The sequence below is a fragment of the Phyllobates terribilis genome, unplaced genomic scaffold (assembly GCF_046119375.1).
Source record: "Phyllobates terribilis strain yellow unplaced genomic scaffold, ASM4611937v1 Scaffold_3__8_contigs__length_932513732, whole genome shotgun sequence".
Classification (NCBI taxonomy): domain Eukaryota; kingdom Metazoa; phylum Chordata; class Amphibia; order Anura; family Dendrobatidae; genus Phyllobates; species Phyllobates terribilis.
Genome location: NW_027362763.1, coordinates 199247399 through 199268947, shown reverse-complemented (window position 1 = coordinate 199268947; position 21549 = coordinate 199247399). Strand labels below are relative to the sequence as shown.

The following is a 21549-nucleotide window of genomic DNA, read 5'->3' as shown; positions in this document are numbered from 1 at the left end:
GCTGGGCAGTGGGTAATCACCCTGTATGATTCCTTGATTCATCTCATCGTGCTCCGCCTGCAATGCATCCTTTTTGATTGTGAGCAGAGAGCATGTCAGAAAACAGAGAAGCGGGATGGGGACGCTAATTATGACGTCATCGCCGCTCACCATCTTGGTTGAGTCCTCAAAGTTTTGGAGGATGGTAGATATGTCTAACATCCATATCCACTCCTGAGGTCTTATGTGTGGAGTCTGAACTGAATACCGATGGCCTTGTTGATGCTGGTAGTCAACAACTGCCCTCTTCTGCTCACAAATCCTTCCCAACATCTGCAGTGTGGAGTTCCAACGCGTGGGGACATAACACACACCAGTCGATGAGCCGGAAGCTGCAAATGCTGCTGAAGCACGGCAAGGATGGCGGAAGCTGTGGTTGACTTTCTAAAATGGGCACACAGGTGGCGTACTTTGACAAGCAAATTCGGCAGCTTCGGGTAGGTTTTGAGAAATCACTGAACCACAAAGTTAAGCACAACGGCCAAGCATGGTGCATGTGTGAGCTCACCTCGCCTCAGAGCCACCACCCGGTTCCGGCCATTGTCACATATGACCATGTGGTGTCAGCCACAGATCTGCCTGCTCTTTCAGAGCTGTCCACACCTCTTCTTCAGCATTGTGCGGTTTGACAGCTAAGCATATTAGCTTCAGCACAGCCGATTGCTGCTTGACTGAGGCAGTGCTGCAGTGCTTCCAGCTTGTGATTGATGTGGTCATTTTGGAGATGGAGGCTGAAGAGGAGGAGGAGAAGGCTGAGGAGGATGAGGTGCAGGAGCTGTAGACTGTGGGGGCAACCCTGATTGACCTAGGGCCCACAATCGTCGGCATCGGGGGGATGTGTTCCGTCCTAAAGTCTGACTGGGTCCCTGATTCCACTATATTAACCCAGTTTGCCATCAGTGAGATGTACCGTCCCTGCCCACAAGTACTTGTCCATGTGTCCGTGGTTAAGTGGACTTTCCCAGTAACTGCATTGTTGAGGGCACGGCTAATGTTGCGGGACACGTGCTTGTGTAATGCGGGGACAGCACACCAGGAGAAATAGTGGCGGCTGGGGACCGAGTACAGAGGGACGGCCGCCGCCATGAGGTTGCGGAAAGCTTCCGTCTCCACGAGCCTAAAAGGCAACATTTCGAGCGCAAGCAGTTGAGAAATGTGGGCATTTAGTTAAGTGGCCTGTGGAGCGTTGGCTGCGTATTTGCTTTCCAAGGACTGGGGTATGGACAACTGAACGCTGCGCTGGGACAATGACGTGCTTGGTCATGGTACTAGTTGAGAGTGTGCAATCACAGGGCAGGAGGCATCTTCGCATGCAATATGGACAGGGGATTGGCTTGCACGCACAACAGCAGAAGAAGCAGTGGTGTCACCCGCAGACACTGTTCCTGGACCCTGGGGTTCGGCCCACAAAGTCGGGTGTTTTGCTGCCATGTGCCTGATCATGCTGGTGGTGGTCAGGCTGGTAGTTTTGCTACCCCTGTTGATGCTGGCCTGGCAGGTTGTGCAAATGGCCTTTTTGGGGTTATCGTCAGAGTCTTTAAAAAACAATCAGACTCGGGAAGACCTAACAGTTGTACTGGCAACTTCCTTCATGTTGGTGTTACGGGGAACGGTTGCCCGCCTTCTGTCTGTGGCCACCACACTGCTTGTTCCTGCCTGTTGGGGTGCTCTGCCTACCTCCCCCTGTGTGCTGCTGTCCTCGCTCTGCATGTCCTCCTGCCAGGTTGGGTCAGTTACTATATCATCCACCACCTCATCTTCCACTTCCGCACCCTGGTCTTCCTCCTGACTTTCTGACAATTGTGTCTCATCATTGTGCACCTCTTGTGACAGTTTTCCACCGTCACCTTCGTATGACCGTGGCTGCTCAAATATTTGGGCATCGTTACATGCGATCTCCTCTTGCCCCGCTTCAAGTGGACGAGGCAAGAGGCTCGAATCTATAAATGGAAAAGTAAACAGCTCTTCGGAGTGTCCAAGTGTGGGATCAGTTGTCTCTGGGCACTCGGCATGGTGGGAGGAAGGAGGATCAGGGTGAGGAATATGCAGTCCAGACTCACGGCTACTGAGACTTGATCATGTGGAAGAAAGGGTGGTGATGGTGGCTAAGTGACTGGAAGCATTATCTGCTATCCAACCAATAACCTTTTCACACTGCTCTGTGTTCAATAGTGGTGTTCTGCGGTCCCCTATTAATTGGGACAGGAAGGTCGAGCGAGAAGATGTGGGTGTTTGGCACAATTTCACCTTGCCCACGGCCTCGGCCTCTGCATGTACCATCACCATCATGTCCAGTTCCCCGTCCGTTGCCACGCGCCTTGCCCATTTTAAATGGAGGACAATATCTTCCACGATCACTACAAATGGCAGAATTTTCAGCGCAATTATATGAGATCTGTGTGACGGACAAACCACAGTTTTAAATAGCTGGCCTGTATTTAACTATTTTAATCAGCACCGACCTCGTGTCAATAAGTTTGCTGACACACTGCAACAAAATTTCAATGGAGACCAGAAATTGCAATATTTTCAGTGCAATTATATGTGATCCGTGTGACGGACAAAGCACAGTTTTAAATAGCTGGCCTGTAGGTAACTATTTTTAACAGCAAACTGGTGTCAATAGCTTCGCTGACACACTGAAACAAAATCTTAATAGAGGGCAGAAATGGCAGAATTTTCAGCGCAATTATATGTGATCCGTGTGACGAACAAACCACAGTTTTAAATAATTGGCCTGTAGGAAACTATTTTTAACAGCAAACTGGTGTCAATAACTTCGCTGACACACTAAAACAAAATTTTAATGGAGGGCAGAAATGGCAGAATTTTCAGCGCAATTATATGTGATCCGTGTGATGGACAAACCACAGTTTTAAATAGCTGGCCTGTAGGTAACTGTTTTTAACAGAGCCAACCTTGTGTCAATAAGTTTGCTGACACACTGCAACAAAATTTCAATGGAGGGCCGAAATGGCAATATTTTCAGCACAATTATATGTGATCCGTGTGAAGGACAAACCACAGTTTTAAATAGCTGGATTTTTAGTGCTGTAATATGGAAAGGATCTGGCTGTATTCTGCAGTGCCAACAAGCAAATGGCACAGAAAAACGGTGTTCTCTAGATTGCTTTTTAAGCAAATAATCAGGATTAAGATAAAAAATATTCCTGGCCCCTGATACCTGGGGCTATTTTTATATTAGCAATCAAAGTATTTGGCATCTAATGAGTTAAGTTTTGTTAAGTCCAAGTTTGTGTTATCAGATAGTTTTCACTGGGGGCATGTACTTCTTGAACCTGTATGAATCTGCCCAGTCATAAGCAGAAGCAGGCAGCAATGCATCAGAAAAAGAACACACCCCACATTAGGTTAGAGCAGGTTTCTCAGTGTGACTCAAGGATACAGCTCTGATCTCCTGGCCTGATCTAATTTACTGCCTGATAAGGAAGCACAGATGATAAATATGTTATGAACTGCTACAAGCACTAAGGAAAGAAAGGAAAGCTGTCCCTACAATAGGACTAAGCTGATTCCCTACGATGCAGCAGGGGACCTGTTCCTTGTGAACAGACCCGCCTAAGTCCTCGGCTAGTCTGAACGCAGACCTATAGATATAAGGGAGGGGTCCCTACAAGAACTAAGGACTGGGATAAAGTTGGACACCTCCTAGCAGAAATTATAGCAGAGCAAAGACAAACAAACAAACAAACAAACAGAAGTACTAGTGGTCAAAAGACCAAGCAACCTACAGAGTAAGGTACAAGGCACCTGGCTAGCTTAAGAGTAAATGTAACACTGAAGTTCAGCAAGGTCAGGAGGGCGGAGCTGGATTAAATAGGCAAGAAGTCATGTGACCAGCAAAATAGAAAAAACTAACAGGAGGGTTCTAACAGTACCCCCCTCTTCTATGAGGATCCTCCGGATCCTCCAGGCCCAGGTCTATCAGGAAACCTCCTGTGAAACGCTCCGACAAGTCTAGGAGCAGAGACATCATCGGCCCTTACCCAGGAGTTATCCTCGGGACCGAAACCTTTCCAAGCGACGAGATACTGTAATCTCCCTCTATGCCATCTAGAATTAAGAATGCGAGAAATTTCATATTCATAGTCTTCCTCCACTGGAGGAACAGAGACAGTGGCGTCCCTATCAGAAACATCAGCTTTTTTCAATAAGGAAACATGAAACACCGGACTAATCTTCCAGGAGGTAGGAAGCTCCAACCTAACAGCAGATTGGTTAACTACCTGAAGCACCTTAAACGGACCTACAAACTTCGGGCCCAATTTCTTAGAAGGAATCCTCAACCGCAGATTCCTAGAGGACAACCAAACCATGTCACCAACAGTAAACAAAACCTCTTGACGTTTCCTGTCAAAGTACCTCTTGGATTTTTTGTTAGCCTATTGAAGGTTCCGACGTACATCAGTCCAAACTTTCTCCAAATCACCGGAAAAATTCTCCTCCTCCGGCACAGCCGATACCAATTTGGAGAATGACCCAAACGACGGATGTCTCCCAGTACAACAAAAAAAAGGAGAACACCCAGCAGAGGAGGATGTATGGTTGTTAAGAGCAAATTCAGCCAGTGGCAGAAACTCAGACCACCCCCTTGATTGTCAGCCACAAAACAACGCAAAAACTGTTCAACATCCTGGTTCTTTCTTTCTCTGTCTGTTAGACTCAGGACGATAACCAGACGAAAATGACAAATGGACTCCCAACCTGTCACAAAAGGCACGTCAAAAACAAGCCACGAACTGAGGTCCCCTATCGGAAACAATGTCGGTAGGAACGCCATGGAGCCTGACAATTTCATTAACAAAAGCCTTAGCGAGTGTCCTGGCGCAGGGCAGTTTGATGAAGGGAACCAAGTGACACATCTTGCTAAAACAGTCCATGACCACCCAGATAACAGTGAAACCCTCAGAGGCAGGAAGGTCAGTAATAAAATCCATAGCAAGATGCGTCCAAGGAGCACTAGAAACCTCCAGAGGGCAAAGCAACCCCGCAGCAGGAGCATGTGAAGACTTAGATCTAGCACACACAGTACATTGACGCACCCACTTAATGACTTCCTTCTGCCACCCAGGCCACCAAAAACTGCGACCTACGAGTCTCTTAGTCTCCGAAATTCCTGGATGACCTGCCAACCGAGACTCATGACACTCCACAAACAAATCTCTCCTAAAGTTCCTAGGCACAAACAACCTCCCATGGGGAGTGTTAGATGGGGCATCCTCCTGGGCTTTCAGAATCCCATCTTCCAAAACGGAGTCCAATGCTGCTATCACAACACCTTCCTGTAAAAGGCTCTCCTTCTCCTCGGTACCAACCATGGGAGAAAAACTGCGAGATAAAGCATCAGCTTTTACATTCTTGGTACCCGGGATGTAAGTAACAGAAAAATTAAACCGCGAAAAAAAAGTGCCCACCTAGCTTGACGGGCATTCAAGCGCTTGGCAGCATCAAGATAGATCAGATTCTTATGATCAGTAAAAACCTGAATGGGAAATTTAGCACCTTCCAAGAGATGACGCCAATGTTCAAATGCGAGTTTAATCCCCAGCAATTCCCGATTACCGACATCGTAATTAAGTTCAGTCTCAGAATTTTTTTTTGAAAAAAAAGCACAGGGATGTACTCCATCCTTGTTTTCCTGAGACAAAACAGCACCAACCCCCACCGAAGAAGCATCAACCTCGACCAAAAAAGGCTTGGTCTCATCAGGCTGCATAAGGATGGGGGCAGAACTGAACCTCTCCTTGAGATACACAAAAGCTTCAATGGCCTCAGTAGTCCACTGGACCGTATTCGCACCTTTCCTGGTGAGATCGGTCAGCGGCTTAACAATTATACAAAAATTCTTAATGAATTTTCTGTAATAATTGGCGAAACCCAAAAATCTCTGTATCGATTTCAAACCAGTAGGCCTAGTCCATTCCTGCACCGCCTGAACCTTCACCGGGTCCATCTCAAAGCCCTCGCTGGAGATAATGTAGCCCAAAAAACTAATTCTCTGCACAGCGAACTCACATTTCTCCAGCTTAGCAAAAAGTGAATTGTCGCTTAACAACTGCAATACCTCTGTACGCTCTGCCAATGAGACTCCAGATCCGGCGCAAAAATCAAAATGTCATCCAAATACACCACCACATTCTTACCAATCAACGGTCTTAGGATGTCATTAATAAGGTTCTGAAAAAACGCTGGTGCGTTGGTAAGACCAAAAGGCATAACCAGATTCTCAAAATGACCCACTGGAGTGTTAAAAGCAGTTTTCCACTCATCACCTTCCTTCATACGTAACAAATTGTATGCCCCCCGGAGATCAGTCTTAGAGAACCACTTGGCCCCCACTAACTGGTTGAACAAGTCAGGAATTAATGGCAGTGGGTAGGAATTGCGTACTGTAATTTTATTAATTTCGCGAAAGTCCAGACATGGACGTAAACCCCCGTCCTTTTTTTTTACAAAAAAGAATCCAACAGCCACAGGTGACTTAGAAGGTCTAATGTGACCGGTGGCCAAACTTGTCTGTATGTATTCCTCCAAGGCCTTTCTCTCAGGGATAGTAAGATTAAATAAGCGACTCTTGGGAAGAGTTGCTCCAGGGACAAACTCAATAGTACAATCATAGTCCCTATGAGGAGGCAAAACTTGCGACTCCTCCTCAGAAAAAACCTTCCAGAAATCCTGAATAGGTACAGGTAATTCCCCTCTTTCCACAGCAGCAATGCGACCGTTACAACATCTATCATAACACTTAGGACTCCAAGACTTAATTTCATTGGTAGACCAGTCCAGTACAAATTGTGCAATTTTAACCAAGGTAACTCCAAAACCACTGGAGCAGGCAAATTATTTAATACCGCCAAATCCAAATTCTCTTGGTGGATACCATTAATGGTGAGGGGAAATTCAAAAACCTTGTGAGTAATACTTTTCAAGGGAGAGCCATCAACAGCAACCACAGAAATAGGAGATGACAAAAGTTTGGATTCTAATTTTAATTTTTCCAAAAAACCCTCATCAATCACATTGAGTGTAGAACCACAATCCACAAAAAAATTCTCCTCCTGGAATGAGGTGCTTCCAGAAAGAAATACTCCTTTTGAGTTTAAACACGCTATGCGGGCGTAACTGACCTCTTTTTTTTTTCTTTGTTCAAACGAAGCACACAGTTCTTAATAAAGTGGTCAGATTTACCGCAATAAAAACACAATCCTTTAGCAAACCTGCGGTCTTTTTCCTGAGAGTGGGATGACTTCGCCCCAATCTCCATCGGTTCTCCACCCTCCGAACAGACCCTCTGAAAAATAGGAGCTGCCATAGTAGTAGATTTCTCTTCATTACTCCTAGCACGCAGTCTCCTGTCCACACGTATAGCTAATTGCATTGCCTCCTGCAAGATTCCAGGTTTTGGGAAGGCAATCAGCAGATCCTTAACCCTTTCACCTAGACCCTCAAGAAACAAACATTTTAATGCTGAGTCATTCCATTCCACTTCAGCCGACCATCTTCTGAAGTATGTACAAAAATTTTTCACATCACATGATCCCTGCTTCAAACGTCTTAATTCAGTTTCAGCAGATGAGACTCGATCAGGATCATCATACAACAACCCCATAGCAGAAAAAAAATCTTCCACAGATCTAAAACACGGATCATTAGGTTGTACAGAAAAGGCCCATCCCTGTGGTTCTTTGCGCAAAAGTGACATTATAAACCCAATGCGCTGTGATTCATTCCCCGAGGATCTGGGTCTTAAACGAAAATATAAAAATATAATAAACAAGCGTTTTTAAAGGAAAAAAAATCTTGCCGTTTACCATAAAAGAAATCTGGAAGTCCTACCTTCGGTTCGACAAAATGCGCTCCAGGACAGCTACTAACGTGTTGCTGGAGCTCGGCCACCTCCAAAGACAGTCCCTGCAGGCGTTGAGCCAACTCCTGAACCGACACCATGATGAAATCAGGATTTTTTTTTTTTTTTCCTTAGAGTGTTTTATTTTTGGGCTGGACTTACTGTTATGAACTGCTACCAGCACTAAGGAAAGAAAGGAAAACTGTCCCTACAATAGGACTAAGCTGATTCCCTACGATGCAGCGGGGGACCTGTTCCTTGTGAACAGACCCACCTATGTCCTCGGCTAGTCTGAACGCAGACCTATAGATATAAGGGAGGGGTCCCTACAAGAACTAAGGACTGGGATAAAGTTGGACACCTCGTAGCAGAAATTGTAGCAGAGCAAAGACAAACAAACAAACAGAAGTACTAGTGGTCAAAAGACCAAGCAAACTACAGAGTAAGGTACAAGGCACCTGGCTAGCTTAAGAGTAAATGTAACACTGAAGTCCAGCAAGGCCAGGAGGGCGGAGCCGGATTAAATAGGCAAAAAGTCAAGTGACCAGTAAAATAGAAAAAAGTAACAGGAGGGTTCTAACAAAATACATTTCATATTTCTTTGGGGGGGGTGGGAAAACAACACAGCAGAGTTTAGTTGTGTCACATTACAAACCAGTCTATCACCTGTCCTCCTGTCATAGCACAGCCAGCTCTGCTGTACTGCCCTCTCCCTGCAATTGGATACTGCCTGTCCAAAGATGTGTCTGTGATCACACTTATGTCTGTTGTGTTCAACTTTTAATCATTGTGCAGTGATAATCTAAGCAGGTTGTCATTATCTCACACAGGAGTAGCCAAGAACAGTGATCCTGTGTGAGATGAAATGACAGCCCTGATCTCTCTACAGACTGGTTACACATTGAGAACAGAAGGCATAAGTATTAATACATCTCATTCACTGAGAAAAGTACTCTAAGCTATGGTGGGGGCATGTATGTTTCTGCCTGCTTATGTTTGGTCAGCGTTATACAGGGAGAAGAAGTACACGCCCCCAGGGAAAACTATATGATAACAGGCATTTGGAGTTAACAAAAGTTAGCTCATTAGGTTCCAAATACTTGGATTGCTAATGTCTCTGCAACGGAGAGGCAAAATAAAAAAAAAACAAAACAAAAAAAAACAAACACATTTAATTCCACTCTGCGGTCACTATTTCATAATGTGTCCTGTTCAGCATGAAAAATTTGGTGAAAGATCCTCTTTAACTATACTGGTCAGGATCTGTGACACCTTCCTTACCGCTTTTTGCTTCACCAATCAAAACTCCCTGAGTGGTATCGGATAGGAAGTCATGGAGTATCCAATAGAGTAGTATGTGTTGTAACCCCTTTTAGCTCCAAAAATTCCCTCACCTCCACCAAACCTTATGGATTAAGGTAAGAGTGGGCATTCAGTATGTCGTTATTCTAATTTTATCAGGCTCCAAAGCTTCAAAGAGAATATATGGGCTGAAGCAGCAAGCGTTGTTCTCCTCCTCCTCCAGGGTCCTCCCAGCCAAGAATATGCTGCAATTGTACTACCAAAAGATACACTGAATAATTTGGCACCAGCAAAACCCCATCATTTCTTCCTCTCTGCAAAGATTCCAATTGAATAAGGGGTGGATACTTGAATAATTTCAGTATATTTGACTCAAATTTGATTTGACACTAATCAATCAGTTCATCTCCAAATAGCACTGTAGCTTTACTGCGTTGGGGTCCTTGGCTCAAATCCCACACTGGACAATATCAGCAAGGAATTTGTATGTTCTCCCTGTTTTTGTGTGGGTGTTCCTTTGGGTACTCCAGTTTCCTCCCAAACTCCAAAGGAATACTGATAGGAAATTCATCAATTCTGATGTCTGTACAGCGCTGAGGAATATGATGGCGTTTCGTATGTAAAATAAATAAATAATAAAATGTACAGACTGTGAAAATTCCAAAGCAAGAGCTTTGCAAAGGCATATGTTCTATGCTAAAGATGGTCAGTCCTTGACAAGTACTCTTTAAAATGTAGAACTCTTGCAATGTCCACAAAAAAACCTTAAAAGGAAATCTGTCACTAGGTTTCTGCTGTGTAATTTGAGAGCACAATGATGTAAGGGCAGAGACTCTGTTTACAGTGATGTTTCACTTATTAGGCTGTTTTGCTATTTCAATATAATCAGTGTTTTATCACCACGAGATTATCATTACAGGATTAGGTGTCTTGTGCCTCCTAGTCCAACTATAACGTGGAGCAGGGCGGTATCCGCACTTGTCTACAGCACCCCGACACGTTACATGAAAGTGTGGGTCCTGGCTGGGTGTGTGTGTAGCACCCTGAGGATTCGGCTGCTACAGGGGTATTGCACCTCAAGCCAGAGGTGTGATATTCCACTCCCGGGTAAGGATGGAGTGTGGAACTGAGCTCAGTAGGCTGCATACACTACATACATCCCATTTCCGGGGGACAGATCGACGGTACTCCCACCAGTTTATGTGCAGGTACGATAGTGTCTGTCCCTGGCTGGAGTGGGAGGGGGGTGGAACATCCCAGTAGTGTAGGGGCAGATAGGGGGAGCAGTGTGGGTAATGCTAGGAGCTCATTGGGTGCTGGTCACCTGAGCTCACACATAGAGGGAGTATATAAGGTGGGAACCATCTTAGATCAGGGTCAGACAGGCAGACAGCTACTAGTCAGTCTGTTGTAGAGGGTCAAGCAGTCCTGGAAGAAGAGAGAGAGGAGTCAGAAGGACCCAGAGGGGAAGAAGAGGGAACCTCAAGAGCCCAAATACAAGCAACAGGGTGAAGGGTTGGCACAAGGGTACCGGATCCCAAGCTGGTGGAGGGCACTAATCCTCAGCCAGAGACCGGAGGTTGTGGGCAGGATCTGCCACGACCCCCCACTAAATCCACCAGGAAGGCAGACCAAGTATAGGGTCAGGGAACCCAGAAGAGGTGTACCCACCAAGAGACCCGAGGGAGCCGGACATAGGTGGATCCCTGGTGGGGAAGGCCAGAGAAAAGGAACGTCAGAAAGGGAGCTCAGGATCACGCTCCAGAATTACCTGGGGGTTGGCCGAGTCCAGGACCTGGTGGACGCAGCACGGCTCGGGCGGTCACTCAAGGCCGGAGTGACCAGAACAACAGCAGTAAGTAAACACCTTGAACTGCACAGCCCGACTCTGAGTCTTAATACCACCCTCACTGCACCACCACAACCACCATCCTCTACAACTGACCCCCTGAGGCTATACCCCTCCCGTTGGGGGTTATACTATCAGAAGCTGCACACACACCACCAGCCTCAGCGGACCCTGCTGCAGCGGCGGCCGTATTGACCGCAAATCAACGGGTGGCGTAGTCGACACTAAAGAACATCCAGCAACATCTGTAGGACTGCCACACACTGAGCTTGACACCCTGGGCACGGACCGGGTCACCGCCACTCGGAGACTACAACCCCCATCTGATCCGGCTCCGGGTATCCCCTACAGCACTGGCCCAGGGGGCGCGTCATGTGGACTTGTGCTGCATTGGCCTTACGCCCATGCAGGCCGCATGTAGCCGGTGTTGTGCGCTCGCCAGGACCGGATGTTTTACAATTCAGTGAGGGAGACCACAATTCAAAAATAAAGTCTCTAATGAATAGCAACTTGGTAAGGGTTATATACAAGGGATAATGGGTACAAAGTCTTATAAACATTTCCTTTACAGTATGAAGCATTTTCCACACAGCATACTTCCTCACACTATCCCTTGTATTCAGGCTCCTCTCACTCAGAGTCACCATTTAATGCATCACTGCTCACTTAGCTTTCCAAATTCCAACTCCTCAATTAACATTAAAACAGTCACTTTCCCTAACACTAACCCCTCCCACTGTGGGCTAGTCCCAAGCATTAACTCTACCTTACCCTATCGTCAACTATCTACATCTTACACTACCTATCCTATAACACTATACCTTACATTATACTTCACATTATTATATTACTATACATTACTAACATTACCTATAACTCTGTTACACACTAGGCATAACTATATCACAATACATTTCACAATTCACACTACACAATATTTACAAAAGACACATGATATAATTGGTGTCTTCAGTACTAGGAATGCGACAGTCCAGTCCACCACCCTTACACAACCAAGCCCCCAGCACTGATTAGCAGCTCTCTGTCACTACACACTGCTGTGGAGTGGGCAGTGTAATATAAAGCTCAATAACCGATCTCGGCTAGATCTCCAGCAGAGAGAACTGTAATTCTATCAAAACTGCTGCACCCAGTAAACTAAGTGATACATCACTGCAATTAGGGTCTCTGTCCCTACCTCATCCTTCTGTGAGATTACATAGCAAAAACCTGCTGACAGATCCCCTTTAAATGGGTGTTCAAGGATTAAACAATTGATGAACTATTCATAGAAACCCAATATGAGATTGGAGGATTTCCGACACACAGCCTCTCTACCAATCAGATGAGAACTGCTCCAGCAGTGGACGAGACTAAGCAGCAGCTCTGTATATTTCTTACTGACTGCTGGTGGTACTGCAGTGTATTTTCCATTCATTTCAGGGTAACATCCTAAGCTATGCTTTCAGCCTCTGTAGCTATTTGGTAAACCTCTATATGAGAGCTTCCCTGAAAGGCTTATACAAATGAAAGGTGACATGTTATGTTGTTTACAGACACCAGGGGCGTACATAGGAATCATGGGGCCCCATAGCAGCAGGTCTTATCCCCCCCCCCCAAAAAAAAGTAAATAATTGTCGGGGTCACAGAAGAGCAGATCTCACAACTTTCCATCCTTTACATAGTAATTTTCCTCCTGCTGAAGTCCTAGATTCCTTTTTCATTGCCCCATAAAGTGTGATGAAAACAATGCCAACAAAAGTGTCCCCAAACACAGTATGATACCCCCATGGTGAATTCCTCCACATTCACAGTATAATGACCCTATTGTACCCCACCTCAACTCCCAAGGCAAAGTATGGTGACCCCAACACAGTATGATCCCCCAACTGTGACCCCCACACAGCCCTCCATGCAGAATAATGGGCCTACATACATAATGGCCCCACACCTCTCCACACTCCACAGTATAAGGCACTCGCCATGGTCCTCCACACAGTATAATGCACTCGCCATGATCCTCCATACAGTATAATGCACTTGCCATGATCCTCCATACAGTATAATGCACTCACCATGGTCCTCCACTCAGTATAATGCACTCACCATGGTCCTCCACTCAGTATAATGCACTCACCATGGTCCTCCACTCAGTATAATGCACTCGCCATGGTCCTCCACTCAGTATAATGCACTCACCATGGTCCTCTACACAGTATAATGCACTCGCCATGGTCCTCCACACAGTATAAGACACTTGCCATAGTCCTCCACACAGTATAATGCACTCGCCATGATCCTCCACACAGTATAAGACACTCACCATGGTCCTCCACACAGTATAAGACACTCGCCATGGTCCTCCACACAGTATAAGACACTCACCATGGTCCTCCACACAGTATAAGACACTCGCCATGGTCCTCAACACACTATAAGACACTCGCCATGGTCCTCCACACAGTATAATGCACTCACCATGGTCCTCCACGCAGTATAAAGCACTCGCCATGGTCCTAAACGCAGTATAATGCACTCCCAATGGTCCTCCATGCAGTATAATGCTCTCCCCATGGTCCTGTATGCAGTATAATGCACTCGTCATGGTCCTCCACACAGTATGATGCACTTGCCATGGTCCTCCACACGGTATAAGACACTCGCCATGGTCCTCCACACAGTATAAGACACTCGTCATGGTCCTCCACACGGTATAAGACACTCGTCATGGTCCTCCACACAGTATAATGCACTCGCCATGGTCCTCCATACAGTATAATGCATTCACCATGGTCCTCCACTCAGTATAATGCACTCGCCATGGTCATCTACGCAGTATAATGCTCTTTCCATGGTCCTGTATGCTGAACTCCCCATGGTCCTCCACACAGTATAATGCACTCTCCATGGTCCTCAACGAAGTATAATGCACTCCCAATGGTCCTCAACACAGTATAATGCACCCCATGGTCCTGTGCGCAGTATAATGCAGCCCCCCATAGGGTAAAATGCAGCTTCCCCCCACCATAGGGTAAAATGCAGCCCCCAGTCCTCCAGTTTTTTCAGTACTCACTGATTTATAAATAAATACATACTTACCGCTCCTCGTTCCCTGCTGCTTCAGTCTCTGCAGCGCGCCTCTGTCATCACCTCAGCAGCTGCCAGCTCCACTGTCTGACAGAGCGTGGAGCGTCATCACCCCACTGCGTCAGACACAGAGGAGGAATGATGGGAGAGAGAATGTCACATGACGTTCCCTTCTCCATCATTGCTATCAACCAGGGCCGACTCCAAGTTTTCGTGAGTCCCGGGTGAAAGAGTCTCAGTGGGCCCTTTAATACATACCAACATTCATGATGCACAGATACCGCAAAGAAATATAGGTATAGTACACAGGGCCCAGGCTGTCCCCTCATCCTTCATATATGCAGACATGCACGCACACAGAGTACGCAGACATGCACGCACACACATTACACAGACACGCACACACACAGTACGCAGACACGGGCCCCATAGCAGTCACGTGGCCTGCCGCCATTGGCGGTACGCCACTGACAGACACTAAACAACTAACAAATGTTAGATGATTTGAGCTGTGCACCCTGATTGCGTTTGAGGACAAGATGTACCTTAGGATTAGGAAATTGTGGTTATCAACATGTGACGTGTAAAATTCTGATTCTTATCTATGTAATGTTTCTCTTATTTGCAGGTTGTGACGCAGAAAGAGTTTAATTTCATGAAAAACCCTATCTATAAAGATGTAATATTAATCTTGTGGGATCCAGCCCCATATGATGCTGATATATACCAGGTAAAACTGGACATGTATTGAAAGTAATTTTTTTTCTGTTAATACTAAAGAAATTCTATACTCTAAAATTGTTAATGTATTGATAATGTTTAAGAATAAGAGGAGACAGAAATATGGTATCTACGGTAAGTGACATCTCTGAATTTGGGCTTGTGATTTCTGCAATTTCCTGTCCTTGCTTCTTGTTTTTTCCTTGCGGATTTGAATCAAACATTTTTTTTAAACCTAAAGCATGTCAATTTTTTCAGTGTTTTTGCAACATTTTTCACCCATTCAAATGAATGTGAAAAATTGCAAGTAGAAACACATCAAAATCGCATGTAAAAATGCAACAAAAATGCATAAAAAAGGTGAGTATTTTACACATCGTTTTTCTTTCCAACACTCTGGTTTTTGGTGCAAAAAATAGTTAATGTAGGCACATACCCTTATCGTTGATATTATTCTAGAAAGTGCTCAATGATTATACTTGCTTTACTGGGAAACTGAATGTGACATAATTATATAATTCGGAAGGTCAATATTACTACAGATATAGCACAACTAAGTGCATATTATACACATTATTATCTTCCCTAGCCGCATTTTGTTTAAAAAAAACAAAATGTTTTAACATGCTTTACTTATCCTCCATGGGTACAGCGCTGAGTGATTGTCGTTACTTTTAGTGTCTGTTATTGTGTGCAGTGCTAACTTCACGGCGACAGCGCTGCAGCAAATAACTGATCACAGCAGCACCGCTTAAGTTGACAGCATGAACCGCTCTGAGCCTTTGAGCTCAGTTATTGGCTGCCGCGCTGTCAGCTTGATGTCAACTTTGCAAACAATACCAAACATGGGGAACATTGAAGGAGACTTAGTGTGGGAGGATGAGTAATGCACAGATTGTCTTTTTTACAACAAATTGCTGATGGTCAACAGGTGTTTTCTGAAATTGGAAAACCCCTTTAACTGTTTTTGCTCAGCGAACTCTGATACCTCTGATATTCTGCTGCCATGTACAATCTGCATTCTCAACTGTGCACTGGTACACAGCATGATAACCAAGCTGATCCTGCAAAGTTCTGCTATTTGGTCTATTTATTGCTGACAAAGAGTCGTACACTGTATTCCAACTAGAAACGAGGAAATTGTGACATTGCATCAATCCTGACAAATCTCCCAGTGGAGCTACTGCAGTTTAGGGAATCGGTCAGTCAATCATAGAAAATATATACCTGAAACCTCACATGTCAGACGAAATACAGTTGATAAAGCTAAATGACAAGGTATCTGTGCTGATAAGAATATAGTATGGATCCACTTGACTCAATGAACAGTAAAAATTGTATTTATTATACTCACAAAAGTAGTTAAAACAGCTCATTTATGTCATAAAAGCAAATGCATGGAGCAATCCACCTCAGGACAGATGCCAAGTGTGCAGCCCGACACTGCACTATCGGTATCTGCTGACGCCCTGGAAGAAGCTGTCATTTGTATGGCGAAACCCTGGGTCAGGCTGCACATTCGATGTCTCCCATGAGGTGGATTGCTCCATACATTTGTTTTTATTCCATAATGAGCTGTTTTTAAAAACTTTTGTAAGTATAATAAATACAATATTTACTGTTCATTTAGTTTAGCGGATCTATACTATATTCCTTTTTATTGACATAGGAACCCTGTAACTTGGATTTATCCACTCTATTTCATCAGAACTGTGACATATATGAGGATACCAGCTGCTCAGGTACAGATTTTCTACTGGATTACTTATTCAGAAACTAAGGACCCTGTTCACATTATCTCTCATTCACATTAGGTGGTGAGTCTTCATTTCAACTCTGCCCAATGTTCTAGTGCAGTGGTTATTTTCTATGTCACTGTAGCCCAGCTATTCTCCAAATTTAGCCTCTGTAATTTCCCATATTTGGCCTGTTTCTGCTTCACTATATATGCAGGAGTGTCCTTCTGCCTCTCCCTGTGTTCAGTGCCACATGGTGCATGAATGCCACTTTGCATGTATTGGCATTGTGATTGGCTTGAACCATTAGACCAATGCAAATCAATAGTCAAGAACTTCATTAGCTGCAATGCAGATGCTACACATAAGGACATTTAGTAGGGAACTCAGTGCAATGGGACAAGATATGAAATCTTTGTGTGTCCCACTAATTCCTGGAAAGTTTGGAGATATGTCTGCACAATGGGAGAATTATGTTTATCTTGGACCCAGTGGCGTAACGACCCACTGTGACTGGGTTTAGCAGGTCAGGGGCCCAGCGGGTGAGAGCCGGGGCCCACCGACGCCAACAAAATCTTCAACTGAATGTGCGTCCTCAGATGCACATACAGTTGAAGTGTATTGCAGTCCGCGCACCACAATACATGCTGTCGGTCAATCAGTGGCCAGCAGCTGACGTCACGTGCACGTGACGGGGCGCATTGCAGTGACGTCACACGCAAAGGAACGGTGAGTATTTATTTATTTAAAATATGGGGTGCATTATACTACTATGTATGACTATGGGGGTGCATTATACTGCTATGGATGACTATGGGGGTGCATTATACTACCATGGATAACAATGGGGTGCATTATATTTTATAGGATGACTACAAGGGTGCATTATACTACTATGAATGACAATGGGGTGCATTATACTACTATGGATGACTATGGGTGTGCATTATATTACTATGGATGACTAAGGGGGTGCATTTTACTACTATAGATGTCTATGGAGTACATTATACTACTATGGATGACTATGGGGGTGCATTATACTACTATAGATGACAATGGGGTGAATTATACTACTATGGATGACAGTGGGGGTGCATTATATTTTATGGATATCTATGGGGTGCATTATACTTTATAGGATGTTTATGGGGGTGCATTATACTTAATTGGATGACTATGAAGGTTCAAAATACCACACATATAGTATGGGGTGAATTATAATTTATGGATGACTATGGGGTGCATTATACTTTATAGGATCACTATGGGGTGCATTATACTACTATGGGTGACTATCGGAGGTGCATTATACTTTATGGGTGACTATCGGGGGTGCATTATACTTTATGGAGGATTATCGGCTATGCATTATACTATATGGAGGACTACCTTGCACCGGGGCCCATCAGACTCTAGTTACACCACTGCTTGGACCTATGCCTAAAAATTTTTTGTAGAAAGCAGATGACTCAAGCATTATTATATGTGAGAAAAATATTAAATCTCAGGGTTCACAACTGGAATTTTTTTTTTCTGAGCAACTTTGCCAAAAATCACGGTCATTCTATATTTTTATAAATACAATGGAAATCTATAATAAAGCAGCATGATTTTAGGTTATCCACAGTACTGTAAAACAAAATAAAAGAGACGGAACATATGTTGGTATACGTGCAATGTGTATGTGCACATTCACACTGCGACCACCTAAAAGACTAAACCTAAGATAAAAACAAGCTGAGCATATACCCTGTAGAAATTAAATAAATAAATAGTAATAGTACATGTAAATAACATAGGGTACTTAGTTGACACTGTTTTGATCAAAAAAGCGTAAAAGCCATCCCACTGAGACAAAATGTACCCAATCGGGGCAGTCCTATCTCTAGTATTAAACTATGTCAGCAGACCTCAATAAAGATGGGGCCAGAGAAGGATCCAGACCCCACTGTTCAGAAACCTGCCCATGGAAAGCTACAGTGGGTACGGAAAGTATTCAGACCCCTTTAAATTTTTCACTCTTTGTTTCATTGCAGCCATTTGGTAAATTCTAAAAAGTTCATTTTTTCTCATTAAAGTACACTCTGCACCCCATCTTGACTGATAAAAACAGAAATGTAGAAATTTTTGCAAATTTATTAAAAAAGAAAAACTGAAATATCACATGGTCATAAGTATTCTGACCCTTTGCTCAGTATTGAGTAGAAGCACCCTTTTGAGCAAGTACAGCCATGAGTCTTCTTGGGAATGATGCAGCAAGTTTTTCACACCTGGATTTGGGGATCCTCTGCCATTCTTCCTTGCAGATATTCTCAAGTTCTGTCAGGTTGGATGGTGAACGTTGGTGGACAACCATTTTCAGGTCTCTCCAGAGATGCTCAATTGGGTTTAGGTCAGGTCTCTGGCTGGGCCAGTCAAGAATGGTCATAGTGTTGTTCTGAAGCTACTCCTTTGTTATTTTAGATGTGTGCTTCGGGTCATTGTCTTGTTTAAGGTGAACTTTCAGCCGAGTCTGAGGTCCAGAGCACTCTGGAAGAGGTTTTCATCCAGGATATCTCTGTACTTGGCCGCATTCATGTTTCCTTCAATTACTACCAGTCGTCCTGTTCCTGCAGCTGAAAAACACCCCCATAGCATGATGCTGCCACCACCATGTTTCACTGTTGGGATTGTATTGGGCAGGTGATGAGCAGTACCTGGTTTTCTCCACACATACCGCTTAGAATTATCACCAAAAAGTTCTATCTTCGTCTCATCAGAACAGAGAATCATATTTCTCATAGTCTGGGAGTCCTTCATGTGTTTTTGAGCAAACTCTATGAGGGTTTTCATATGTCTTGCACTGAGGAGAGGCTTCCACCTGGCCACTCTGCCATAATGGCCCGACTGGTGGAGGGCTGCAGTGATAGTTGACTTTGTGGAACTTTCTCCCATCTCAATACTGCATCTCTGAAGCTCAGCCACAGTGATCTTGGGGTTCTTCTTTACTTCTCTCTCTAAGGCTCTTCTCCAACGATTGCTCAGTTTGGCTGGACAGCCAGGTCTAGGAAGACTTCTGGTGGTCCTAAACTTCTTCCATTTAAGGATTATGGAGGCCACTGTGCTCTTAGGAACCTTGAGTAATGCACAAATTCTTTTGTAACCTTGGCCAGATCTGTGCCTTTCCAAAAATCTGTCTCTGAGCTCCTTGGGCAGTTCCTTTGAGCTCATGATTCTCATTTGGTCTGACATGCACTGTGAGCTGTGAGGTCTTATATAGACAGGTGTGTGTCTTTCCAAATCAAGTCCTATCCGTTTAAGTAAACACAGCTAGACTCCAATGAAGGAGTAGAACCATCTGAAGGAAGATCACAAAAAAATGGACAGCATGTGACTTAAATATGAGTGTCTGAGCAAAGGGTCTGAATACTTATGACCATGTGATATTTCAGTTTTTCTTTTTTAATAAATTTGCAAAAATGTCTACTTTTCTGTTTTTTTTCAGTCAAGATGGAGTGCAGAGTGTACATTAATGAGAAAAAAAATGAACTTTTTAGAATTTACCAAATGGCTGCAATGAAGCAAAGAGTGAAAAATTTGAAGGGGTCTTTCCGTACCCACTGTATATAGACAAAATTCCCAGCCCAAAAAGGGGAAGCCACATCCTTGTTTGTACAAGGTACAAAAAACACTACGCAGATCAGTATAGAGCACTGTGTAAAAGTTTTAGGCAGGTGTAGAAAAATGCTACAAAGTAAGAATGCTTTAAAAAATAGAAGTTTATTTTTAATCAATTAGCAAGAAGCAAAGTGAATGAACAAAAGAGAAATCAAAATCATATCATTATTTGGTATGAACACACTTTGCCTTCGAATTGGCATCAATTCTTCTAGATACACTCCAAAGAAGATCATCTGACTGAATTCTCCCAAGAAGCAGGGCTTCTTCAAGAAAACGTAGTACGTTTCTTATATTTGATCCTCTTCTGGATAAAAGAGCTACACTGCATTTGTGAATGTGCAGTAATTTTTCGCTTGTCAAAATACACAGTATGATATCACTAGTTACCAATGTTATTATATCTGAATGTAATGGTGGGCAAGAATGAAAAAAGGCACCGCACTGCAGAAATGACTGTTTGGGCAAAATAATGAAACTACAGGTGCTTCTCAAAAAATTAGAATATACTCAAAAATGTTATTTATTTCAGTACTTCAATACAAAGAGTGAAACTCATATATTATACAGAGTCATTACAAACAGAGCGATCTATTTCAAGTGTTTATTTCTGTTAATGTTGATGATTATGGCTTACAGCCAATGAAAACACAAAAGTCGTTATCTCAGTAAATTAGAATACTTTATAACATCAGCTTGAAAAATGTTTTTAAAATCCGAAATGTTGGCCTACTGAAATGTATGTTCAGTAAATGCACTCAATACTTGGTCGGGGCTCCTTTTGCATCAATTACTGCATCAATGCGGCGTGGCATGGAGGTGATCAGCCTGTGGCACTGCTGAGGTGTTATGGAAGCCCAGGTTGCTTTGATAGCAGCCTTCAGCTCGTCTGCATTGTTGGGTCTGGTGTCTCTCATCTTCCTCTTGACAATACCCCATAGATTCTCTATAATAGATTCTCTATGGGGTTAAGGTCAGGCGAGTTTGCGGGCCAGTCAAGCACAATGATACTGCTGTTGTGTAAACCAGGTATTGGTACTTTTGGCAGTGTGGACAGGTGCCAAGTCCTGCTGGAGAATGAAATTTCCATATCCAAAAAGCTTGTCAGCAGAGGGAAGCATGAAGTGCTCTAAAATTTCCTGGTAGACTGCTGCGCTGACTTTGGTCTTGATAAAACACAGTGGACCTACACCAGCAGATGACATGGCTCCCCAAACCATCACTGATTGTGGAAACTTCCCACTAGACCTCAAGCAGCTTGGATTGTGGCCTCTCCACTCTTCCTCCAG

General features: G+C 44.0%; 1 protein-coding gene across 2 annotated transcripts in view; it reads left to right on the top strand.

Moving 5' to 3' along the window:
• Positions 1-21549, top strand: part of LOC141259038 (beta-galactoside alpha-2,6-sialyltransferase 1-like) — a 120775-nt gene that overhangs the window by 96819 nt on the left and 2407 nt on the right. For both annotated transcript variants that reach the window (XM_073674452.1, XM_073674453.1), the window contains exon 4: positions 14773-14874. In XM_073674452.1, coding sequence (XP_073530553.1) covers positions 14773-14874 — 102 coding nt within the window. The remainder of the gene's footprint in view (positions 1-14772; positions 14875-21549) is intronic.